General features: G+C 39.9%; 1 protein-coding gene across 1 annotated transcript in view; it reads right to left on the bottom strand.

Annotated features, from left to right (window-relative positions):
- The window catches only part of THSD7B (thrombospondin type 1 domain containing 7B), a 238,689-nt gene that overhangs the window by 56,735 nt on the left and 154,453 nt on the right, over nt 1-27,501 (bottom strand). Inside the window, exon 15 of the mRNA XM_057366569.1 lies at nt 16,949-17,127. Coding sequence (XP_057222552.1) covers nt 16,949-17,127 — 179 coding nt within the window. The remainder of the gene's footprint in view (nt 1-16,948; nt 17,128-27,501) is intronic.

Here is a 27,501-nt window from a genome sequence, read left to right as displayed (position 1 = left end):
AAAGAAGTGTAACTCTYAGGTTGCACATGGATAATAAGCACTTTCATAATCATGGTCTCTGCTATTTCCAACTTCTTATCCAATCTGGAGCTCACTTCAGGAATGTCACTGCCATTCAGCAGTGTAGCTAAAATATAATGTATGAGTGTCTTTAATAAAAGCCATCATGCTAACACATCCCTGGGCAGGCTGATGACAATCTGAGGTAGCAGACCAGAGGGGAAATGAATATGCAGACAGGACCACCATTCCAGCCACTGATAATTTGTCATTTGAGTGTATTTRGGACAGACAGACAGGTGAGACAGAACAGAGACACTTCCACTGGCAGGGTCCATTTTGTTCTATCTGACACCACTTATTCCCAAATGAGTCCATCAAGCCTGACCTTTCAACATTCTACAGCTTGRGGATTAAGTGGGAAAAAAATGGCAGTGGTATTTTCCAACAGGAAAAAAGTACATTTTTTTTTAGATTTGTACTACTGATAACTGAAGACCTTTTTGAAAACTGTTCATGCGGATCTGTCTTTAWTATCTTTGAACTCACAGCTTCCATYCCCAAAGGTGAACATTTCCAGGGAACACACAGGACAAACTAATGGCTAAAAGTGCTTAAACTTCTCTACACTTTTATAAATCTGTATATATTTACATTTGTTGGCTATAAACTGTATTCAGTAATTGCATCCAGGCCACTAACTTGTGCCAATAATTTTTCCACAGTACCTCTGAGAAAWTTTTTCTCATCATTAATTTTCTCAATGACCTGCTGGCCAGCATCATACATTCCTATTTATTTTTCATGTGAACCAATATTCACGGACAACATTTAATTACAAGGTGAAAAACATCAATCACTTGTTAAACATCTCTGCACTTGCAGATGGCACCTGCAGTTGAATCCCTAAATTTGTATTTAAGGCTGAAGAGTGGCAAGAATGAACACGTGTCCAAATCCCTGACCAAAGGGAAGTACCACACCTCCAGAGGAGGAAGGCACCTTCAGCATCCTCTATGTGTATTTTCTTCCAACTGACCATGTAAATTCTCAYTGAATTTATGACATAAATTAATATTTAGGTCATCAAAGCAAGTACACAGTGTGTGTTCCACTTAGCTTATATTTTTGTTTTTTCTCCAGTGTCTTCTCTGCATGTACGTGTGCACATATTAAAACATGCACACTGTAAATCAAAATTTATACTAAAACAGCTCTTTAGTTTTTCTACTGAAAAGTCTAAACTTTTCCTAGAAAATTACAGTTCACACAGCAGGAAGCAAATACAAATGTTTGCATTTCCTGCTGAGAAGCAGCACAGAGCAGCTCTGGAAGGCTTCAAACAAAGATGATATGTAGCTACCTCAACTTTCTTCTTACAGACATATAAATCACCAGGGACTTACCTGATGTCATGTAGATTCACCAGAGTGAGAGGTAAATGAGACTCRATGAATTAAATTATTGAGGAAGTTTATCAAAACCAGGCTGAAATTGTCACGGGACCAGCAAGTACCAGCAGGATGGTTCCACTGTGATATCACCATTGAGCAACACACCACAGACCTCCAGAGGGGGATTTTAATATAAAAATGGTGTTACTGGACCACTATTTTTTAACAAGACTTCTCATTTATTGCAGAACAAATGCTGCAAATAAAAATACTAGAATCTGATATTCCCAAAAGCATTCACTGACAGTTTCATTCAGCCACTGAAACAAGGTGATGTTATTTCAGATTTTTTTTTTCTTCCTAGGGAAGACGAATGAAAGAGCCGGTTATAAAAATAAATTTGAAGCGTGTGATTATATGACAATTCCAAATTAAAGTATTCAGCAGCATTCACAGCACCCTCAGAAAAGACAGGCTGGCATTTTCAGTCAGTTCTTGACTTCAAAAGGGCAACTCGTGCTCAGTGAGGGACCCAGCTAGGAAGTCACTAATCATGAGGCTGAAAGAGCTGCCAGGGGAAGGAGACTGGAGGTTTTCAGTCAGAAAAGCTGATACTCACAGGGATCMACATCTCAGTGAGGAATAAAAACTGGAAGGCAGCGTGCCCGGTGCTCTCTTGTCGAGGAGATCAGAACAAATCCTGCAGGGATGATGGAGAGGAGGCGAAGAAAGCACCAGAGCAAAGCCCACCCCAGGGCTGGGAAATGGCAGAGGAGGAGAGCAGAGGAGGCAGCAAGGGGCAGCTCTCACATCCTGGACAAGGAACTGTTCAGAAGTTATTAACAGAAGGGATGAAAGATGACAAATGCTCCGTGAAGAGAGAATCTGCACAGGAGCAGAGCTGCTACACCGAGGAGGAGCAGCTGGAGCACAGACTAAAGGCAGCAGGTAAMTCCGAATTACAGGAATGCAGCTCCAATTCTCAATGATGATAAACAAACAAAGTATCAGGGTTGAGATGAACACCAAGCTCAAGGAAAAAACAAGTCCAGAAATGAGAAATTAAGTCATTTCCATTCAGACTAGTGAAYGAACTGGCATATAAAATTTCACACGGGGTAGCAAGTTTAATAAATCTGACAAGACACAAACAATATCATACAATCAGAAATCATAAATGTCACATCTATATTTAATGAGAAAAAAAAGCTATCAGAGCAACAAAAAGCCTGTTCTTCTCTACTTAGCAGCAGCAAAGCCTTAGAACAATTTTTAAGGAAAGCATAATCCAAGCCAGTGAAGTTAAAAGAATTTGGGGGGAATACCATRTAGATTTAATACAGGTAAGGACACTGATCTGACATCTTTCTCAGAGAAAAAAAAAAAAAGCCTCAGTTTCCAGAGAAAGGAAATGAAATTGATCTTGGCAGTCTGATTTTGGGAAAGCTTTAATGTTGTGTCACCTGGGAAGTTATTAGTTAAATTGAAGAAGATGGGGGATTAGTACAAAAATTTTAAATTGCCTGAAACTGCTAGAGGTAGGACAGCAACAGCAGCATGAAATGGGGAACGTCAGGCTGGAGGGAAGTTATTAGCATCACTGCTGAGGGACTTCTCTGACAGCCAGCCTTGGATAATATTTCACCAATTATACTGGCACACAAATAGCTACAGCTCTGTTAAAATTTCACTGAAGAGAGAAGCCAAATGACATCTTTATACAAGAGGAGTGGGACAGTGTGAAGCAAGATCCACATGGAGCCAGACCAGAGCACTGGAGAGAGGCTGCAGTTCAGAGGAACAGAGGGTGGATCACATATCTGGAGACTGGAAAAACCCAAAAATCTGCCTTGGGAAACTACAGGGGGGATTTACAAGATGAAACATTATGTGATGTGGCTGCAATATATGCCAGACAAAAACACAATTCTGGAAGGTTTTATCTTCAAATTTCCCTGGAAGGTGGAATGCAATTACCAGTGTTTTACAAAACCCTGCTAAGATCCTCTCTGTGGTGTGCACAAATCTGGACACTTAATTTCCCAAATTCAAACCCAAAGAAATGCAGAAGAAAAACAACAGGGCAATTTGGAGAACGAAGCTCCCATTTTGCAAGAGTGGCTAAAAGGTTTCAATATGTCTAGGGACAGGAAGCTGCAAGGGATGTCCCTCTTATCATTTGAGAGTAGAGATTTTTATTTTTTTTCCTATAAAGAAAACACCAGACAGCAGAGCTTTTAGCACTAATGGAAAGTTCAGCAAAGATGAGACAGAAGAAAATACCCATCCACTCAGCCTGGGAATGATGAGGATTTTCAACAGGAGAGGACGGGCCAGGCTCTCAGGACTGATGCAGATTATCTGCCCAACACCAAGGCAAAACTTTATAATGTTTTTAACTGGAAAATACAGTTGCCTGCAGTTTCTGTGACTGTAGTAAGCCCTGTGCCTTGTGAAAATACCACAAATGTTTCACATGTTTCACCTAGAATAATGCAGTGTGGCACCTCCCCTCTCCCTCAGCTGATCTCACATTAATTTTCCTGCAAAGCTTCAATTACAGAAGTGAACCAATAGACAATTATCCTAATGAAACCTCGAATTAAATGCAAATTAAATTCAAGACCACTGAAAAAGTGATCTTTGATTGCAAGTAGGTAATGAATTAGGTTYTGTCTTTAGCAGCTCTTAACAGGTTTTCAGTAGTTCTGGGGTATCAAAGAAAAGATTAATTGGTTTAAGCAATGACTAATGTAAAGCTACTAAGATAAACACTCATTTTTTACAGTTTGTTACAAAACATAATTAAAAACTCCCCACATTGAACTAATGTATTTGTTCTTAGTAACTGCCTTTAGATGAAAAATGCTGGATTTTTTTTCCAATCAGTGCTGCTTGCAATAATTTCAGTCTTGGAACCAAACAAGGCTGGTTGTGYGGAAGCATCACAAACATGGCCCATTTTGGCTTCCACACAACCCATTAGGAGTTTAATCAATTGAATTTAATGGAAATCGGAAAAGGTCCCTTATTTAACAGAAGAATTCCCCTCCTACCAAATTAAGAAAGCTGGGTTAAGTTCCATGGCTTATTTACCCTTATACACATCAAACAATAAAAGCATTAATAACAATAAAAACAACAGTTTTACAAGGTAAAACTGAAAAGAGGAGGTCTTCCCTAAACAAAATCTATTTACACACTGCAAGTTACACAGGATAAAATAAAAAAGTACTGAGAATAAATGAGTCCTTTTCCCCCAAAGCACAGTGGGGGGACAGAACCCTAAGGGAAGGAATTTAAACTGAGGAGACACAAAGCACAAGCCTCTGACAATTTTACTTTTACTTTTTATTTTAYTTTAAATAGAATTACGTTATCTCAGGTTATTCTGGCCTCACCTRGCTCTGCTGTTAATTTCTGGGAAAAGCACTCCTTTCCCTTGGATGTTTGCAATACAATCCTGAGAGCATGTAACATTTGTGTGACTTTGAGACATGCTGCAAACATGTGGTTTGATCCCATCTGCCACACATCAACCCTTTCCTAAAAAACAAATGCTCCTCATTTCACCATTTAAATGATGCTCCAACAGTGTTGCAAATACTATTGGACCMATTTCAGGGAAGCATGTGGAGACTGATTGTTTCTTTCATTATTAACTCCATTGATAAACAYTGGCTCGAGCCAAAAAAATTATCTTTTGGTTGTTTGAATCAAATGTCATCTGTTGCCCATTCTGCAGATTGGAACACAAGACAGCAAAAACATGAAAATTCCTGGTACATGAAATAATTGACTGCTCTACAGGGAGGCCACTTTGTAGGGTTTACATCTAACTTGGATCCAAGGTCTCACCTTCACAGAACGGACTGAAAAAATGGAAATATTGTTTAATTTAATACTGCTTTATAAAAAAGAAAGCTGAGCCAATTCCAGGTGTCTTAAAAGTTAATTGGAATTTGCCTTTATTTAATTAAATGATGAGAGTTGAGCCAGAYCCATTTGGTTAGAACAGCACAGTAGTTAGGAAAACACTGAGTGGGAAACAGGACATAAAACTGGTGTTTGCATCTGCTGCCACAGCAAATGCCAGGGATTYAGGGGAATGTTCCAGGAGTGAGGAGCTGCCATGAAGTGCCAGCACATCCACAGGGCACGTGGAGCAGTGAATTTTACCCACCAAGAGCTGATCACCGGTCCAGGCACAGAGGGATTGCTGGGATTATGAGGGGAGGTGGAAAATGAGCAAAGCAGAGCCAGGACCTTCACCCAAACTCCTCACAGTCGGGCTGMAAGTGCWGATTTTTGGTACAGGATGMTGTGAGCAGAACTGCTGCCCGATGYTSCTCTGCATGAAGGAGAAGCAACTCCCTTAGGAACTGCAAGAAAAGTGCCCCATCCTCAGTTTTAAACCAATGCACTGATTTTTCTCTGGATTTGATCACAAATKAATTTTCATTCAGGTGTAGAGAAATCAGATGCACAGAATCAGCATCACTAGACTAAAAGAGATATGCCTAAAATGAAAATTTTACTCCAAAATATGTAAAAATTTTAGTGTTATCAGAAGGATTACATAAATCATCTGTGCTCCCTTCCCTTGCCAAGCTCTCAGGTACCTTGGTGTGCTGCTTCATTATGACAGGATGAAAACATAGACATGAAGTAAAATAAATATTTATTGTAACTCTAGCTGGGATTAATTTCTGAGGTTAGCATGCAGATATGACCTAAATACAACCTGTACTTCGAATTTGCCCTGTGATAAGTAACTAGGCTGAAATGCTGCTGTTTGCATACAACTCCTGTGAGGATTCYTATTATGCAGAAACCAAGACGTGAGAACGCTGATGAAAATCTGCGAGTCATTTATCAAACACTGACCTGAAATGAATATTAAGAAAAACCTCTTTTATATGCAAATGTTTAATCCGAGTGAGTTTAATCATGACTTTCCTTTCTCAGGCCCGATGAGTTGTGCATGTACCGTGCACTGTGAGATACAATCTTACACATCTCACTCACAAAAAAGCCAGTTGTTTTGTCAATGGTTGCTCTGGGAACATGCAGAATGGAAAATTAATCTTTTCTTGCTGTTTTACTCACCTGTGAGCCTCTCCATAAAGCCTGTTTTGTCTGCCCACCTGCTGATCACTGGGGTAATATCTCCTTTGAACAAACCAGGTACTCCATCCTCTCAACGAGACAAACTCAAAGCATAATTGATTCCTCCAATGGATTTTCTAATGAATATCTATTGTTACTCTAGTTGCTGAAGTACTCGCTGGTTTGTGTTCCAACAAATACAAATCTGTTTATTTAGTGCCCAACTTCACAACCAGATGCAAACTGGGGAAAAGCAATGTGAAAAACCCATCAGTGCCCACAGAGTCTGAAATGTTGGCTCCAAACCAGCAGGAAGGAAAATGTATGTTCCACATGGCCGCTTGAGAACACACAGAATTCAAATGAAASAAACATACTGGCTTTATTTTGAGAAATTTTGAAAATCTGTGTGTTTAGAAAGAGCCATATGTTGGATGGAGTGACCACTAAGCATTCAAAAAAAAAAACCCAAAACCAGCTGAGGTGCCTCAGGAATGGAAGCACATGCAATTCCTGGAAGCATGGACTGAGGAGCACAGGTCTAATACAGAATGAAAATCATGAACTGCATGTGTTAAATATGAATTGTGCAACAGGGTCAACAAACAGACAAATTCTTTTCACCAGTTAAATATATATACAATAAGAGATTACAAAAGTAGCGTGTGACTAGATCTTCATTCTTTCTCAATGTCTTGTCTAGAAGTGACTGCTAAACCTTTTCCACCTTGCTCTTTTTACTCCGACTCCTCAGAACAAGAATGAAGTATCTTTATGCCTGGTAGTTAATTAGAAAGTTCATGAACCTCATAATGTCACTCAGAGAAGGAAAAATTCTCACTTTCACTCAGTGAAGTAATAATTTAAAATTCRAAGTAATAATTTAAATCTAACTTATAAGAGCATAAAGGACAATTAAACTTAACAGATATTGGAATAAGCTGTTGAATGKGACTGACCAGCAAAGTAATGTGACTGTGACTGACAGGTAATATTTGGTTTAGCATTTCTAATAGCCAAAGTTCGTGATAACTTGTATTTGTCCAATTCACAAAGTCTTACAGAATAGCCTAGATAAAAATCTAACTACTAAAAATCTGTCCAAAAGTCATCTACAGTTTTTATCTAATGTGATATATGACATTTTTTACATGATTTTATAGCAAACCACTATAATGGATTTTATTAATGATTCTAAAATATTGCTTCAAAGAAAGGGGTTTTAAAAAAAAACTAAATCGAGGAACAACTTTTTGTTTAAGAAACAATGAAGCCTGTTCAGTGCCAATACTGTAATTATATATGAAGTTATGTAGGAAATCCCACACTTCAGTGTAAGGTTTAGAGCAGTTGAGTGTCACAGGGAGGAGAGGGGGTTTTCTGGAAGGATCTCACTGGTTTCAAATAGGACTGGCAGGTGGGACCCAGGGAAGGGTTGTTCCATCCATCCCACCAAAATCACACAAATCACAAATGAAATCCCAAAAGCTGAACTGACCAACAGAGGGCRGCTGACTCACAGCTAAAGGGGAAAAAAAAATGCAATTCCAGGACTGGCCAAAGCTTTGCCAGTCACACCAGAATATGTTTACAAATAATAAAGGTATTTGAGAAAGAAGGAGAAACCCCTACTRGAGTTCAAAGYAGATGAGTGCTCTGTCTCCAGCCAKCCACCCCTGCTATCACTACAAAAATTGAATTTTACAGAATATATCTATTCTTCAATAGTAACTCATATAGAGGAAAAAGGTCTGATTTTATAAAACATGCTGGGTATAACTTTAATTAAGGAAAAAGCACAGCAGTAACCTACCATCAAGAAAAAAAATATAATCCCCCAACGACCAAACTAAAACAAAACACTAAAATTGGATGTTCTATTGTTTTGACAACAGCATGTGGTCCAGCACTAGAACCAAATTAATCCTCCATTAAAATCTACATAACCATTTTAAGCCTGCTTTTTAAATTATTAATGTGTAGCTAACATCTGTTCATTGTGAAAACACACAACTCTCATCCCTTTTAAAATTAATCCCTAACTCTAAAAAACATGTAGACTACATTTGCCATCAAAGTGTAATTGATGCTGGATAAACTTTATTAAATGCTCTAATATTTAATTATCTTTGGTTCTGAGTTTGAACTCCAAAGTCAATCTGGCTCATCTGAGACACCAACGAGGGCCACATCTATCACCGAATCCAAAAGCTCACAAAATGCTCCCTTCATAAAAAGGATGCAAGTTTCCTGGTTAAGTTACAAGATGGGAAACAGCTGACTCAAAAATAAGATAAATTATAGATGGATTAAAAGCCCTCATAACTTTTAATTAAGCAATAAATCACAACAAACTGCACAGGACTGCTGATTTATGCACTCCTCCAGTGAGAAGCAGTAAATAAAATTAGAATGGACAGAATATACATCTTATTGGAGAAGAAGCATCTATCCTTTGGCATTTCACTCATACATAAAAATATGCTCACCTTTGGTTTTTCTAGTGGTGGCTTTAGCCTGCAACACATTTATTTATAACTGAAAAATGTGTCATGATTTATAGATAATGAGGAAGGATTAGCTGAATTTGTGCTAACTCATATTTACAATTCCTTTCTTGGTATCCCTGCTAAAACAAGGGAGGGAAGATGTGTGGAATTTTTCCTTTCTCTCCCCAAACCCACCTGAATGTGACTAAAATGTATTTCAACACAAGGGGAAAACAGCCCTCCCTGACACAGCACGTGGATTTGACAACCACTCAGAAAACTGTAACTGGGCCTTGAGATCTGAACCCTCTGAGTGGTTTATATTCCAGCCAGAGATCTGGTAATGCTGATGATCTTGATGCTGTCACTTAAAGAAGATGCAAAATTCATGTGCTCAGCTCATGGTTCAAATGCACACATTTAGCTGACGGCAAACCCGGCACGATCCTTCCAGCCATGTGGGGGCACATCAAGAGGAGTACAGAAGGTCATCTCCACTTTTATTTTGCTGTCTTGGAGGAAGAAACCAATTAAAAAACATAAAAAAAAGAAATAAAGTCTGCTCCTGAATCTATCAATCAGCTAYAGAGCATAAAACAAAGCAAAGCCAACAAATGATATGGTTATAATTTCTGAGCAATGGCCACAAGAAATGTCTGCAGCAGAAAAAATATTAACACTTGTTAGGTATTAATCAATGAGAGCTGCTGTAGACAGAACAACGCAGCAATATTAAATACTTTAGAAGAGGCAAGACCAGGGTTATTTTAATGATCATCAAGCAAGAGGTWTCTGAGAGTTCCTGGGCTGCTCAGGAGCACTGACAGATGAATTCACACAGCATACATCTCCCTCTTTGAGCAGCAACTTTATTTCTAATTATTCTCTCTTCTTCATAAAGGAGAGTCAGAAAAGTAGAAATTTTCTGCTCTGAATGCTCAGTGTGTGTTCACAGCATTCAGGTGAGTCAGGCCACGTTTAACAAACTCCAGTTCCCCTCAGGAATAAAGCCATGCACTGGAATGGGGTCAGCTTTAAACTGGGAACACACAAAACCTGCTACACATCCATGAGAAAACTCAGTATTTTGGAAGGCACTGCTCGCCACTGGGAAAATGAAAGAAGTGACCAAGATCTTCATTAATAACCACAGCCTGACACAGTTTTCTGATGGCAAGAGATGGGAATTCAGTGCCTCATTTACCAATTCAGCCCAACCTCTGCTCTGTGACTCAGACTGACACAGCAGCTCCTGCATCAGACAGCTCCAGGCTGCCTCCTGCTCAACCCATTCCTGTTCAGCATCTTATTCCATTCACACTTCAAAAAGTTTTTAAAGTTATGTGTCACATTCTTAGAACCATGAGTTACCGTCACGAATTTCATGACTTGGCTGAGAATTTATTTCAAAAGAAATTCCCAAATCTGTGCCTGCGTTATAGAAAACAATGTTTTGCAATCAACAAGGCCATATTTTGGAAATTAATTTTGTACAGRAAGGAGTTATAAAGAGAGTAAAAAAAAAAAAACCCAAAAAAAAAGGAAAACATGTCAAAATCTTCATTTAACTTGCCAAAAGCAAGAGAAGGGGTACTTCTGTGTAATTGACTCTTTCTGAAGACTAAGTCACGTGTGATAAAATGCAAGGTGCCAAATAACTGTTTCTCACACCTTCTACCATATGAAAAGGTGAAGATGTACAAACATTTTCTGTTCTGAATATCCTTGGGTTTGTTCCAATTAGAACAAAAGCTAGGTCCTCATTTTAACTGTTATGCAGCATCTTCCCCTCCTTAATGATTGCAAATCTAAAACTGAGAACAAATCACAAAACTTTGTAGAAAAGAAATTTTAAAACTTCCTAAAAGGAGGAAGGAGAGGGAAAAAAATTAAAGAAAAAAAAACCCCAAGATTAAATCTGCTGCCAAGGAATAACCAAGGCACCAATCCTTCTTGTTCTCCTGCTCCTAAGACAAAGACAAGCAAGAGTAAGTTCAGTCTCAGTGTTAGATGCTGTCATGCTGATTTATGGCACACGCTGCTTGCTGGCCCTCCAACATGACATATTGTCCACGAGAGATTCAGCACAAACCACACTCCTTTCCTTAAAAAAAAGTATTGCCTAAACCAATTGAACTTCAGTTCCTTAGGTGAAATGCTAATACTTTCTCCACTGGGTCACCCAACCTTCTATGGCTGATTTTCCATTTAATTCTATCTCTTCTGAGAAATCAACAGGACAGAGCACTTTGGGTATAATTCCTGTATATTTCTATACTTTGCAGCAAGCTGTCACATGAAATAAATTTCCCTTTCAACAACAAACACAGGAACTGTATTTGAATCAGAAATAATTATAGCTAGATTCCCAGTTCAGAAATGCAAACATATCAATTTCTTTTAAAGTAAATATTCCTACTTTGGTATCTATTTTATTAAAAACTTGGTCAGGACTGTAGTAAGAAAAAATGTAGTTTCATCAATTAGCACAAGGCTTCTAATTTTTGTGGATTTGACACTAATGCCAGGAAGGAGATTGACATTGTGAAATTAAATATGTTACAAAGTACAAATGTTCTTTTGCAATTACAGAAAGCAGAAATACACCACGTATCAAGTTGCTTTATTATTAAAGAGAAGTTTAAAGATGCTATCTAGAAAAAAAAAAAGCCAAGTGAAAAGTACTTTTGAGAAGTTRTTAAACAGAAGTTGTTAAACAGCTCCTTCCTGAAGCTAAAGCTTTTTACGAGTGGCAATTGTGAAAATATGTTTATATGACTCTTTACTCAAAAGAAAACCTGCAGAAGGAATAAAAATCAAGTGTGGATGGCTACTGAAGCTGAATATAAAATTAATATATGCTGGGAATTAAGAGTAGACACTAGAGGGTTATWATCCTGGAGGAGAACATGGGAATTGGCAGCATTTCCCTTTGGAGTGAAGCAACACCCACCCACGTGGTGGGCTCACTTCAGGCAGGTGAGATATGCTCAGGCTGCACAGCTTTGGCTGCTACTTCTGCTCGTTTAACAAACTAAATTGCAGTTTAGTACCGAAACTTCAGTCACAGCAAGSAAAGTGTAAGGGGAAACAGGAGGTTCTTGCTATTTTTTGACACTGGAAATTCTCCCACATTAGTGCAGCAGGCAAAAAAACTTGTCATTTTTATGATACTGTAAAACTGCACTGGAATCAGAGGACAGATGTGTTTTATGTTGTAATTCCTTCCTTGCAGGCAGAGTGGGAGGAAATCAGACCTTCTGAAGGTAAAACTGAGATTAAGGAGAGGATTTTTGTTTCCAGAAGTTAAGTTGCACTCGAAGCAAATGAGTGCTGATGGACAGAGCCAGAGAAAATCTAAAAGATGTTTCCCTGCTTGGTACAGGAAGGGTTCTGACACAGCTGATGGACAGAGAGCAGGACTGGGCTCAGGAGTCAACTGCTGGCAGCTGAAATCCATGAGAGAAGGAGATTCTGAGTGTTTCAAAAAGTTCAGTGACTTTCGTGAAAATTAGAATTCTCTATTATAAAAGATGTGATTTGAGCAGGAGATATTTACAGTTAGTACATTAATAATGATATTCTTGAAGACCAGTTCCTAGTGCTGCAAGGAGATTGTAAATGCCACTCACCAGTCAGGGACTGGATGAAAGCTAATTCAGTGACAGAAATGAAAAATATTGGGTTCAAACTCAACTTATRACACAACAGCCTAAAGGTTTTGAAAATGCCAAATAGAACTGTTTTCTCTGAAGTGCAAGGAGGACTAAACCAACCACTTTCTATGAAAAAGCTCCAAAAATTCACACATCTTCACACCTGCTTCTGAGAGACCTGATCTGTAAGTGCACCACTGCCCTCCTTTTCCCTTTCCTTAAACTCCTGTACACAATTTCAGAAGTATTTGCATGTCTAATGTGCAAAGTGTCTGTATTTCTCATATTCTAGAGTGAACACCAGAAAATGTCATTAAGAATAAAATATTCATTTTAATGAAAGCAGTAAGTTTATATTCTAAATACACTACATTTTTCTCCTGCTATGCCTGCCATTACAAATACTCCCAATCCTTTTAAAACATTTGCTTAAATATATACAGCATATATAGAGGGGATAACTACTTGCTATGATATTTGTCCTTTAGCACTATTGGCTAAGAGAGAGAGGAGGRGGAAGGAGAAGGAGGGAAAATCTTGACAAGAATATGTATGAGAGCAATCAATAAAAAAAAAATAATCCTTGGGATTCATGAGTCTTGAAAATAAGATGCATTTTCTCATAGTAATCCTAAAAACCTATAAAAGAATATYCAAGCAATAAACCCCCCTTAACTCRTATTTAACCTTTCATCATGTAGAACTACATATTAAATAGCTTAGCAACTGCACGCTGTGTAAGTGCATTCAGAGAAGAGCAGGGATAGAAAAATGTAAATTCTACACCTCTTTTAACATGCACTGCACAGCCAAGAACATCTGCCAGCTGACCCCCTAATCCAATCGGCTGCTCAGAAGCAATCACATCCTCAGATAAGAGCTGCACAGCCCCTACATGCAAAGCCCATTTTCTTTAAGAGATGGAGCAAAATGCAGTTAACCAGCTCTTCAACCATTTTCACACAGAGGCGAAAGTGATTCTGCATTTTACATTGAGCTGCATTAAAATGCTGTCATCTCTTCCCCCAAAATATTGTAATTTATCCTTTAATTTCACAGGGCAACAACACAGACTGAGTTTAAGGTTGAAGGGACTATATCAAATCGAGTGATTTTATCAGAATACCAAGTGCATTCAGCCCATGCAAATGYTTGGCACTTCTGTTAGAAAATAGCCCGGAATAAAATCTTGAAGGGCTCAACCTAGCCCATAGCCTACTATAAAATGAATAAATACAAAAAAGCTGAATTAATTATCCTAACTCTGAGTTTACTTCTCACATCTCTTGCATAAAGAGTTGGCTGCTTGAGAGGCTCTACAGGAGGATGAAGACATCCAAAAGAATGGCTTTGTGGTACTCCAGGAGAGTCAAAAATCTCTGTGGAACAAGTACCGTAAATCCCATGGAATATCATGCACTATTGGGACAAGCCATTATTTCTGTATAAAATTAAATTTCTGATATAAAATTCTATCCTGAATACACAAGCAAGGTGCACTACACTGACTGGACCAACTCTAGGGGGACAGCCTTCTACAAAACAGTTTATGTGACTCAAATAACTACTTATATTCGTAAAATAAACTGATCATGCAAATTTTCCTGCTGTCCAAAGCCATAGCTTTATTAAATATCTCTATTGGCAGAGCTCCAGACATGGTGGGAAAAGGTAAGAAAGAATTGGTAGAAGAGTATTTCAAGTAACACCCTCTGTAGTTAAATTTCTGTCAAATAACAGAGAAGAACTGAAAAATAGTATATACAGGGGTCTGCCAAAAAGCCCAGACAACACTCTGCACAAAAACAGGGAGAAAAGATCATCTGGCTTAAGAAAAAGACACAAACTGACTAAGGGATTTAACTATAAGGCACTGGAAAAATGGAGAGTTCTCCAAAGTAATTGATTAAGCAATAGCAAGACCCAACTTCAGAAGTAATAATAAAAAAAAAACAACTAAAAGATACTGGAGGAAATAAAATGGAAATCRTGAGTGAAATCTACTGGCACCTGGAGGAATTCATTATTTGTTCTAAGTTATCTAAAGTCTTATCAAATGCATAAAACACAATATAACACAGTAGCCAGGGAAAAGCAGAACTCAGCACCACAGCGATTTAGCTTTCCCACATCTGATACCAAACAAAAGCCAGTATTTACTGCAGGTATTTAATCCAGATTACATAAAATAATTAGAATGTCACATTTTTATATATAACGAATCTGTGGAGCTTTGCTGTAGGATTTAAAACCTGCCCAGACCAGAGGGAACAGCAGCAGACAATCTGCCTGGCAGTGGATTAATGACATGTGTCCGGCTTAGCTAAGCAGCAGTGCCACCAGCTAATTTACTTTACCATCTGGGTAGGCAACTTGTGCATCCTGCAATGTGCCCAGGGACCTCAGCGTGTTAATTCTGGGCTRGAAGTCCAAGTCCAGTGGGTACAGAGTAAAACTCCTGCTGAAGCTCACAAAATATTGAGAAGCGTTTGGGGAGGCACTGAACAGAACGACAGCACAACGCGTGGAATGTCTAAGTGTACATATATAMACTTTTTCCTTATTAGCACAATTTCTTATTACCCTAAAAGCTCTGAAATATAAAATTGGACTCAATCCTTTAAATCTGAACTGGAAGAAATAATCCATTTGTGTGCTAAACCAGTTAGAAACAGCTTCTGTTTTATCCTAAAAAAACCCTCAAACTCACAAGCAAAGAAACAAAAACACAAAAAAAAACCAACCAACATAAAAAAACACCCTAAAAAACAAGATGTCACAAACCTAAACAAACAGACCTTAACACAATTCCACATTATTTCYACTACAGCCTGCAACAGAAAGCCTCTAATGAATTCAGTGGGTTTTAGATCACGAYGTGTTCCCAGCAAAGAGGCAAGAAGCACCAGCCACGTTTATATTAATACCAGCCGTGGCACTTTGCAAGCACCACGCACCAATAAACCYTACAAAGACATAACTTCCAAGTTTGAACAATTTCTTTCCTTTAATATCCTCTGAAAGGCTTTTGAAACTAGCAACTCTAATGTGTGTGGGAATAGGCAACACATGATAGCAATAAGTTTGCTATTAATGGAAGGAGTCTGCTGTGTCTGTGGGTAACAAACCCCAGTATCTTTTCATTACAAAGGAGCTTATTGTTACCTTATCACTTACTGTGGGATTTCACTCCACCTCTCTGGTGATCTGTCTGATCTATTAAGAAAAGCACTGAGCTATGGACAACATACGCTTTATAGCGGTTTTATATTTTTGTAGCTTCTGCCGCTTCTGTTAGCCTACTTCCGATGAATTTCTAATAGAAACAAGGAAAAAGAAGAAGGGAAAAAAAAATCCAAGGAGTATTTGCCAAGTTTCTCACAGGAAAATGAAATTAACTGTGAAGAAAATGAGGCAAGTYCATAATCAGGAGTTGGAAGTGATGCTGCATTCCAGGACATGACTGCTGCAGCAATGGTTGTACAGAAAAACAACTGAATTCAACAGCTCTGGCACCCAACAAATCATTGTATGATCCCACTGAAGGACTTCTACATGTCACATATTTTATACACATACATATTCATATTCATAACATATATATGAAGTTCCTTCAGCATGGCTGTTTCTGCCCTATTCATTAATTTTCATGGCTGAATCTGAAATATAGGGCAGGCAAAACTAAACAGCACTTCATCAGTGTTAATTAGGGCTGAGAATTAATCAGCAAACGTAGGAAATCACTATGCACTTCACAGAAATGCATACAGCATTAAGTAGCATTTAAATAGAYGCTGATCTTCCTTTAAGAGTAGCAATTTAAAGATTATTTTTCTCTGATGGGATACTTCAATATTGAATACACAGAGATTAATGTTCAAGGGAACTTGTGCAGTGTTGAAGRGAAACGTTGCTAAAAATAGCAATTTCTATTTAACAAATGATTCTACAGCAACCACAATCTCAGAAAGAATTAAAAAGTTTTAAAATATGCATGACATCTGAGCTCTCTGATGTCTACACACTATCCAGGTGGGATTATTAATCCAGGGCTTCCTGTGCTCTGGGATATAACAATTTCTTCACATAAGAAATATGGTTTACAGGTAAAATTCTGCTGATACATGAGCATCTCTCCCTCAAACCTCAAGAAGGTCAAGGACTGCCTGCAAAACGCTACCCAAGRTGTGCTCCCAGAGACAACTCCTATCTTTAACCTCTTCACCAGCACAGAAACTTTGGATCCCAGTTCAGAACACAGCACAGAGAGATTTCTGTTGGCTATTGGAACAWCACTCACCTGATTCTTGAGATCCAGCTTGGGGCAGGGACGACCTCCGTTGTAGGGCTTCTCCTTCAGCCACTTGGATCGGACTCTCACCCCAGGACCACAGGAAGAGCTGCAAGGAGACCAACTGGACCAATCGCTTAATTTGCAATCAAACGGGCAAGGCACCGTGCAAGGCTCTTCAATGTAACCTAAACCAAAAATTTAAGAGAGGTTTTTAATCACCGCAACCGATGAACGCCGATCCTCTGCTGCAACCTGTGCAACCAAGACAAAATGAGAACTTGGTAAGGAGAAGGCATTTGGCAGACTGACAACACCATCCAGYGTGAGRTWAKGWCATTCTTTGTGARGAACAGMAGTGACTAAAATSAATTTCTRCTTGGCTTAGTCCAATGAAGGCAGYGCTMGAACTGACTGATGTAAAARGTSAAAGTACCTGTTRTGAAGCTGGTGGGCACCAACTCCCTCTTGGGCTGTGGCCATGATAAATTCTGGAGAATTCAGTGTACAGCCCAGTTCTGTCCTGCCTTCAGCATGACACTGGCAATCTCCAGAGCTGGCACAGGCTCACCAGAGGATGGTGGAGACAATAGAGATCTTCTCCTGGCAGTTCCCACCAGATGTGTGAGGGACCTGCCAGCCAGCTGGAAAACCGTGGGATTTGTTCTTCGGAGATCAAATCTGCTTTCCCACATCTTACAAGTTATACCTCTTTCCAAAAGCTTTGTTTATTCGGGGTTTCAAAAACACCATTTTAAAGCTTTTCTTTCACCTTAAGATGGTTTGACATTAAAGTCCTCACCAGATTATCATCTCTTAAAATCACTATACCAGACATCTGCAGGACCTTGTGAATTAAAACCCAACGGGCTCCTCCAAAAGGGCACAACCCCACAGCTGTTTTAGGAACTGGCATATGGGAAGAGAGATTTTGCAGAGCCCAGTGCTAACCATGGAGTTCTCAGTTGTGCAGAACAGCAGTGGAGGGTGGCTGACCCCTGGAGATCTCGGGGGAATTACTGGCACCACTCTGGGGTTGGCAGCATGGAATAGTTCCTGCACCTCCCTGCTTGCCATGCTGCACTCGCTCTCCTCCGGTTCYTATTATCTGCTTGTCATGTCTGCATGTATTATTTTAATTTCAACAAAAAAGAGATTTCATGTTAGATCATGAAAGCCACTGGCTGCTCAGATCAGCCTTTATTAGAGGCAGCTTCATCCCTCTGACAGCTCTGGCAATGATGGTTATGAAAATTACTGAATTTCATCCCTACCACMTTTCTGATGTTTCTGATTTTTATGCCCTTTATTTCTGTTTGGTTTTCATCAYGCAAACACTTCTTGATTTCTCACCTGCAGAAGACCAAATTAACTCATTTTGTGACTCTTTAGGAACRGTTTCCCTTTCTACCCAGGTGACAGTCACAGACGGAAAAATCACCCAAACAACAAAACTCAACCCAGAAGCAGCTGCTGCTCCAAACCCCCAAAACAGACCCAGACAGCCATGAAACACCAAGGCTGAGGCGTGGAGATTATTCTGGTTCAGAGCTGGATTTGCTGGCTGAGCCATGTGCCCAATCCTGGTGCTCACTCCAAACCAGACTCGTGTTACAGCCTGAGCAGCAATTCACCACCTCCCTCCTGCTCTTCACGCTCAAGTCAGTATCAAGAAAGGTTTCAGGCTTATTTAGGCATCCATCCCCCGGAAAATATCTTCCTTCTAGAGGTACAAGAAATACTGATGTTGCTTTTGTAAACAGTGCCTTAAAAAATGCCAGCAGCAACAGCTCCTTCAGCTCAATGATGCTCTATTTCTCCTCTCCTGATTCCCTGCGATGGTGCTGTTCCCGTTTCTTTATGGCAGCCACCCCGCAGTCTGACAGCTGCAATCATTCCCCACCTAACTCACACTGTAACTCTTCCCTAACGCTGCAGACCTGTGCCCATACAGCRTGCCCTGGCTCTCTCTGATCTGTCTGTTGTGGTGCCTCTTCATTTACAGTTCCAAAGCCACTGGAATTGGGTATCTTGATTATTTCTGACTGAATCCACTCCAGTGGTATTGGCATGTTTGAGATATTTCAACTTTGCATGCTTTGCAGGCTCAGATCAGTGAGATGACACCCATGCACTCACATATATGTACAAATATTTCTAAAAGACTCACTTTTTTTCCCCAAATAAACCTCCCAAATATCCYACTAATATTCTGTTCCATCTGCTTAGGTTGCCACTCAAAGCAATTCATAATACATTATGATAAGTAAAAGAAATTTTCTCATGATAGATTTATGAGAAGCATTTCTTAGGCAGTTCTCCAAAGAGTTCTGTTCCACCACCGTATGAAATATCATCTTTCCTTGGGCTGTGTGACAGCCTGGGTAATTAACTCTCACCAGAAACAAAGCAAGTGCCTTGTTTCAAAGTAGGATTAGTCAGAGGGGTTATCAACTTATCAGAGAAGGCAAAATGGGCTAAGTCTTTAGGCAGCTCAAGATCTACATCTATAATAAAAAGGAACACACAAGACAAAAAAAGAAATAYAATTTTTAAAAAAGGAAGATAAAGTTATAATAAACAATCTTTCTTATAYACAAGAAAKAAGTTTTTTRCAATGAGCATGGKGGAAMACTGSCAGAGGTTGCCCAGGGAAGCTGTGGCTGCCCCATCCCTGGAAGTGTCCAARGCCAGGTTGGATGGAGCTTGGAGCACCCTGGGATAACTCACTGCAGGAGTTTCACATTGTGACCTTTAAAAGGCCCCTTCCAACCCAAATTGTTCCATGAATACTAAAGAACCTACTGTATTCCATGCCCAGGAAGTGYTGTGAACTATCCCTCAGTGAACCACAGAATTTCCAAAGACATCCTGTAGCTAAGAGGCCACACTCTTCTTTTGGAGTTTCCTCATCTCTATTTCTAAATTACATTAWATATAAACAAATGGCCAGCCACAGAGCACTACATGTCTATATTATCTAGAGGAAAATTATTTTCCATATTGAACAGTGCTACAGAATCAAACTGAACGTAACTTTCCTTCAAGCTCTTCTCACAGACTGCCATTACTCCTCTATCAACACTTAAGGTTAATCCTATGCTGAGACACTCATGGAGCAAAGATTTAATTCAACAAAAACTTTCCTCCAAAAATGTTCCTGTGATGTACCCTGTCTGYTCAGACAGAGAATGCCTTTATGGCCATCTTTTTATGGTAAGTAGTAAATAACATTGTACTCAGCTCATCCATTCCTGTGAGACCAGGATTTGTTTTTTTCTGTAGGAGCCAAGCAATGACTTGCTGCTGTCAGGGGACTAAAAAGACCCACAGAAATCCTAGTTTTGGCATCCCTAGAAAAACTTGTAGCTTTGGCATGATCCACAAAACTAAACAAACAAAAAGCCCCAAGGGCAATATGCCATTAAAACAATCCACTAATAAAGAATTCTACATTCAGGCTACTATCCAGAAATTATTATTACCATAACAGAATATGAATAAACAAAGTAACATTTCTGAGCTACTGCTGCTCAGCTTGGGAGAGCAACTCAAGGCTGAGTTTACACAGCTGGCTTTGTCAGTGTCATCCTTGAATTTCTTACTCATCCATCACATCCCCCATTTTTCTCCCTTCTGCAAAACCTGGTACCAAACAATTGTTAAGTTTCCAAAATCTACTACAGAAAGAGATGTTCTGTACTCCCCAGCTGTGTTCAGCCTGCTTTCCATGCGTTCTTAGATTATTTCTTGGAGCTTGCTTTAACCTATTTATTATTATTACTGTTATTATTATTATTCCTCAAAATCTTAGACACTGTTAAAATAAAGCTCATTTAATTTAGACAGAGCAGATGAGAGCCTCTGTCCTACCTGAACCAACAACAGACTCCAGAACACCACARAACTGGAGGTGGTGACAAGAACACCAGGATATTTAAGTGGGCATTTTGAAATATGCTATTGGGAATTGGCAGGAAAAACTGATCTGGATGACCAAATAAACCTTTTCCATGTTTAAGAGCTATTGTTTTTCTACTGASACACTGTCAACATAATGGGATGAACAAATGCATTTACCCAGGCTGCACAGCTCATTTTACTATGATTTATTCATTAAGAACAGTGTGCTTGTTGCTTAACAAGCCACAAACGGAGTCTCTCCTCTCAAGTGTCTTTAACAAAGCACCCACAGATGACACAGGATGTCCTGGAAGGCTCAGACACTGCTCAGATGACGCAGCCATTTCTCCCCTCATTTCTGCACAGAGAAAAGCAACAGCAGGTGATGAACAGTGAGGGCCTGGTCTGGTGGGTGCCATGGAATTATAGAATGCTTTGGGTGGGAAGGGACCTCAAAATTCATTGTGTTCCATCCCCTGCCATGGGCAGGGACACCTTCCACTATCCCAGATTGCTCCAAACCCTGTCCAACCTGGCCTTGGACACTGCCAGGGATGGGGCAGCCACAGCTTCTCTGGCAGCATCAGAGGAACAAATATGGTGCACAAACTATTATTGTCTCGTTTTTRCTGTGCCAAGAGGAGGGATGGGTGATGGGCTGAGTGATGCCAAACAGGGCTGTGCTGGGAGAAGCAGGACATCAGTAGGGCATTATGGGTTTACATCTGACATCAGACACGCTTCCACCTGACTGCTGCACTTCCCAAAGATAAATCTGCTGTGGGTGTAAGGTCTGCACACAGCRTTAAACAACAGTGCCAGCAGCATTCCAAGAGGCTGGCTTAAAAGTGATGTGAAAATAAACATTTCTCCAGCAGCTTTGRAAACAGATGCACCTCTAATTGAATTGGCTTTAAACTCATTTGTATCCTCTCTAACATAYTTCATGGTTTCAATTAACAAACTTCTAGCAGTTCTACCCTTGTTAGTAAACCTTGAGGTGCTTCATAAAACTCAAGGTCGTTACCGTGAGAGGGACAATTCTGTGCATCACCACAGCTGCCACTGGTAATAACACTGCTAATTTCCCTTGGAGTCTGTGGGACTGCAGAGATCACCCTTCAASAAACCAGGGAGCAGCAGAGTGGACAGCGACACAGGAGAAATGTTTCTAATTACACACACCAAAGGTAGAGGGAGGAAAAAATGGATTCATTTTGCAATTAATATTTACATTCACTTGGTCACTGACTGTGAAATATCACAAAATAACACCAGTAAATCCAAGCAGTGCTAAAAATCTAATAGCTAAAGACTTTCTAAGGGAGATCAGGTGGACCACAGCATTTGGTGGGCCAAATTCTGCTCARCTGAAGCTTTGGGCTCTCCTGCAAGGCAAACTGCTTCCTTTAACTCAGGTTAACACTCAGCATGGAGCACAGACTGAGCTCAGTGACTCAGCCCCACCAGCTGATCACAGTTCTATGGCTGAATGTGCCATTCAATGTGCCAGGAATAAGGCAAACACTGGCCATGGGCCACATGGCACAACCAAAGGCTCCATCCAGAAGCTTGGGGGCTACAGGGGGAGCACCTCATCACAAGCAATCCCCCTTCAAAATAAAAATTCTGCTTCAAAGGAGAAAAGTATTAACTGAAGGGAACTAAGCATAGCAAGTCTGGGAGACTTAAGTTGCTAAAAATTTGAGTTGCAGCCGAAAAGGATTTAATCTTGCCACAGAGCAAATGTTTAATCTTCTTTTTTTTTATAGTACACAAGGATTTGAGAGATTTTATGCATTATTAGTTTGCTGAGAAATTTAGGAGATAATCTAATGAATACATTCAGTAAATGCATAGGCAAAAAAAAMCCAGCAAAAATAACTTTCACATCAAATATTTTGCAAGGCTCGAATAATGGACCCTTAGCTAATTTATTCCCACTTGCTCAACAAAAGATGCACACGCTCACGTTATCTTGTAGCAGACTGATTAGAGATTCTAAATAGACCAGAGAGRACTTGTAAAAAAGGCTGGTAAGTTTAACTCAACATTATTGTTATTGAAATTCATCCAAAGGTTGGTTTTACTGCTCAATTTCACAGTCTCTATAAATCCCGAGGAGGCTGTTGGGTTGATGCTGACTTTGCATTATGATTTCTAATTTCTTTTGATTTTGTGTTACAGTTTCCTTCCTTATGGAACTTGCAAGCATACGCCTGGCATTACACACAAGCCCTGGAAGTTGAAATATTTAATCTTTTAACTCGATAAGGAAATCTCCATTAATTAGCACTTCCCTTGTAACAGATTGCAGAACAAGCTGAGAACTCTTCCGGAGAAGGAGACTCTGCAGCCTTCTGAGTGCAAATAAACAGAGCAAATAAACAGGACTTCACAGTGTACATTCATCTCCCGGGGAAATGGTGATGAAGGAGGGCAGAAATCCATGGCACAAATCTGTCCAGGCTCCCAAACCAACTGTGGGAATGATGCTGCCTTTTCCCAGAGCGGCTCTCCCATGGTGGAGGGCTGGGAGCCCTGACATCTTAACCAAGTCCTTGCTCAAATAAAAAACCATCCACTGGGATCAATAGCAGTTAGGGGAGCAGCTCAGCTCTGTTTTTCTGTATACTTTGCTCATCACTCTGCCACTGGGAAAATCATCTGCTTTCTTCAAACAAACTGCATAGATTTTTTTTTTTTTCTTAGCAGAGATGGAATCCCCTGTACATCYGGAAAGAAACTCAGCCCACTGTACTTTATTATGGATTGTTTACCATATATATTTTTTCAGGCTACTCAATTCATCATAMAAGCATGTTTTTAAAACAAACCCCAAGACTGGGTTTATTTATTATTATTATGGTATTTATATAAGAAATAAAAACTTTCTTTAAAGCCTAAACACAATTAAACTGTCCACAGACCATCAAATTCCCTTTTCTCCTACACCTGACTTCTCTCAGAGGCCCCATGGCACRGAGCCCTGAAAWTAGATGTGCACTGCAGAGTGCTCTGAAGATCAATACAGACTTGGGCAATTTGGACCAGGCTCTTCCAGAGCCAAGGGTCCATCACTGGGAGAAAACTGCCAACAAATGTCACTGAAAGCATCTGCCCCTCTCAGAAAACCATACACGGCCTGAAGGTCAATGGTTTCAGGCTCTGCTGGAGCACACTAAGAAATGCAATTTCAAGAGTTTGGGGCCCTTGGTGGAGAGCATCTTTCTGCCATTTCTGCAGCCACGACATTGGGTACTGTCAGCACAATAATGCCACCTCATTCCTGCTGCCAAGCTGTGACCCCAAGATGCAGATGTTGCCTTGGACAAAAACGTGACGGCTTTCGTTTGACAGAATGGGACACGCTGATGCATCTCCCTGCATCCTGATCATTAGTAAATATTCTRCATTACAATATTGCTTTTATTTCAGACAAACCACCAGATGACTCTGCAGAAGACAAGAACACTAATTAGATCAGTGTGCAATTAATATTATCAAAAGGGCTCACAGCAACATGAAAAACAATTCATATTTTTCCTTTCAATGTTCATTCCTAGTTCTGTAATTTACAGACTCAAGGGTTTTACCCGGTGTCAGGGCCTCTGCTCCTGAGCAGGTCACACAGGCAGGGGAAGGTTGAGAGGCAGCAGTGACCTCCACAGTCCTGTCCCCAATGTCACGGGAGGTGAATGACACAGTGACCCCTCCCTGCCACAGCAAGYGAGTGACATTTTAATGTATGTAATCCATCCATTAAAATCAATACTCTGCCTCAATTCCTTCTCCCATCCACGCTAAACTGCACACTCCCATTATACAGGGGCTGTTTCAAGGATGCCACTGAYCATTACCAGCACCAGGAAGATCCATGAGTGCTTTCCCAAAATCCAGGTCCCGTCTGCTCAGACCAAGAATTTCACTCTGCCTATTCAGAGGTCACCTTGTGCAGGAGCAGGGATGCAGAGGCATCTGACCTTCTTAAATAAAGCTGTACTATAAAAAACATCTGATGAAAACACGATTTTCAGAGAARAAACAGTTCTGGTTTTCCCCAGCTCAGGCACAGGGAGAGCAGCGACTCATTTAGATGATGGAAAACCTTGAGAGGGAAACAGGACGTTTTTGTGACACTAGCAGGCCCCAGCACAGAGTATTGATGTACTGAATTTCTGATAGACTTTTGTTTCAATTTTGCAGCGTGACTTTGAGCTCTCTCGTTGTGTAGTTCAATCTCCTGTGCTAAAGGATTTCAGTGAATTCAGAAGCAGAAAGCAATGCAATCCTGTGAAAAAACATTATTTGTAGTGGTCATTCCCCCATGTTACCAAACACGAATGAGAGCCAAGATTTCACAGTGGGAATCTCTGTCTGTAGTGAGGGATATTAGAAGATTTGCAAACCAAGCTCTCAGTAATTTAATTTACACCATCCTCATTTGCAAACCTTGGAGGACACAGAGCTATTAAAGTGTATCTCAGACCCAGGAACAGACTAAGGCAGGATAAATCCTCAACTACTCATCAATATCTCTGGGATAATCCTTAGAGCAGACCAAGCTGAAGTTTAAGTTTAATTAAGTTGCTTCTGAAAATCTTCAGAATATGCCAGACATTCAACCCTTAAATGCTCACTGAACTCCACCACAGCACCTCCTACGTCCACCTGCCAAGGGGCTTGGCCCAGGGGTAAAGTTATGAAATTGTCACTCTCCACTCAAAAATTATTTGTCATCCATTTATTTGCCTGGAAGTCCTGCTCATCAGAGCTGTATCAGGTTAAAAAACATTGCAAAAAACCCATGTAAGACATGAGAGGAATTTATGAACTACCAATACACGTCACTTCCCAGTGAAGCCACAGATCTCTAAGGGATCAGAAAGCTCTCCATGAGCCATAAAAGTACAGAGGTTTTAGGACTGGAATATATAATTCATGARCAGGATTAGGCTAAAAGGGTACTTCTTCATAATTCCAATACAGCATATTAAATGGAATGACAAGTAGGGAGAGAAAAAYGTTAATTCTGAGTCTATCTTTGTATGGTAACATTTTATTAGAGCCTTGCTTCGTAACAGGCTGTATTTGTGACAAATGTGTTATTAAGGCCAAAGAGACGGGCYACATTTCAAGGAAATTCTCTTTCCATAGCCTGCTGCAGAAATCAGGGCAGGAGATCACCCAGTGCATTAACCTGCTATCACAGCTCTCCTAAAGCTCCCATAGACTATTTCTACCCTGAGTTACAATTTCTACACTAAAAACATTCCTGAGTCCCATGGAAGTGCTCTCATCAATCTGTAACAAAAACAAAAAAACCCCAAAAAAAACAAAAGCAAAAAAAAAACCTCTAATTCAGCCTAATATTAGAAATAAAAGGGATGGACATGAGCAAGGGTGGGCAGAGGTGGTCAAAGAAAGAAGCAGTGAATGTCAGACATGAGGAAGTTTGTTTGAGGTAAAAAGCCATTTCTTCATAAAGTCTGCTACTGCCACCTCTTCAAAGGGGTCATTTTATGGAATGCAGCAAAAAGCATAAAAGAAATTTGGGCAAAAAGATAAGCAATAAAGATGTTTATTTAGAGCCAAGGAGTAACAACAGACATCACTCTGACTAAACGCAGCATTTACAGAGGATGCTGCTCCAACAGCCAAGTCTCTAAATACTTCTTTCATAAGATGCATGCTTCCTTTCTGTAAGAAGATAAAGACCTAGAAGAATGTACATTTCTGTGTGCTAATGCCTCAGGGGAAGTCTTACCTTTCTTTAAATAAGCTTCTTTGATAGCCAGTTTGACCCATTCAGAAATAACTTTTTTGATGGCTGTTTATCTTTGATTCTGCTGCCAGGAAAACAGAGAACTCAATGTCTGAACATTTGTCCTGTGATCCAGTTTCATTTGATAAGCCTTTTAACATCCATAAAGGAAGAACCGTGGCCAAATTTTCTTGTGGTGAACAGATTTTGGGGAAAAAAAAAAAAACAACCAAACAAGGGAAAAGATAGGGAATAAATCAACATTCTTTGAGGACTCTTATAGGAGCAGCATGTAAAAATCCTTTAGTCAAACAAGGGATGGAGGGCAGGTCCATCCCAGGCTCTGTGTCTGTGTTACAGCTCCCCTGGCAGCCACAGCTGCAATTAAAAATGTCACCACACACCCAAGGAGTGTCGAGAGAGTCCAGAGGAGAGCCCAGCCAGGATTTCACAGCTAAATTTAGAAATTATTTAGCTGTGAATGAGCAGAAAACAAAGGTGGCAGTGGCTTTGAAGAGTCCTGAAGTGAGGACTGGAAGACAAGAAAGTCCTGTGATCCAGCCTTAATTCCCTTGCCAGGGGATGGGATAAACAGAAAATTTTTAGATGAAAATTCTTCCTCAAACAATCTTAGAAAAAGCTTTCTAGTATAGAGCCATTAATAAAATACARTCATGTAATAAAAAGGTCACAAAGAGAGACTGTGGTGGTTTTGGCTGGGGAAGAGTTAATTTTCTTCACAGTTTCTGGTTATGGGGCTGTGTTTTGGATTTGTGCTGCAGTGTTGATAAAACACGGATGCCTTTGTTATCTCTGGGAAGTGACTGCAGAAAGCCTAGCTGGGTTCTGAAATTAACAGGTTGTAGTAAAAAATGAGATTTCAATATAAAATGTC

Source organism: Malurus melanocephalus, unplaced genomic scaffold (assembly GCF_030028575.1).
Source record: "Malurus melanocephalus ecotype Western Australia unplaced genomic scaffold, MMel_1.1 scaffold_67, whole genome shotgun sequence".
In the NCBI taxonomy this organism is placed as follows: domain Eukaryota; kingdom Metazoa; phylum Chordata; class Aves; order Passeriformes; family Maluridae; genus Malurus; species Malurus melanocephalus.
The sequence above is the reverse complement of the archived record's forward strand: the minus strand, read 5'-3'. Positions and strand labels throughout refer to the sequence as shown.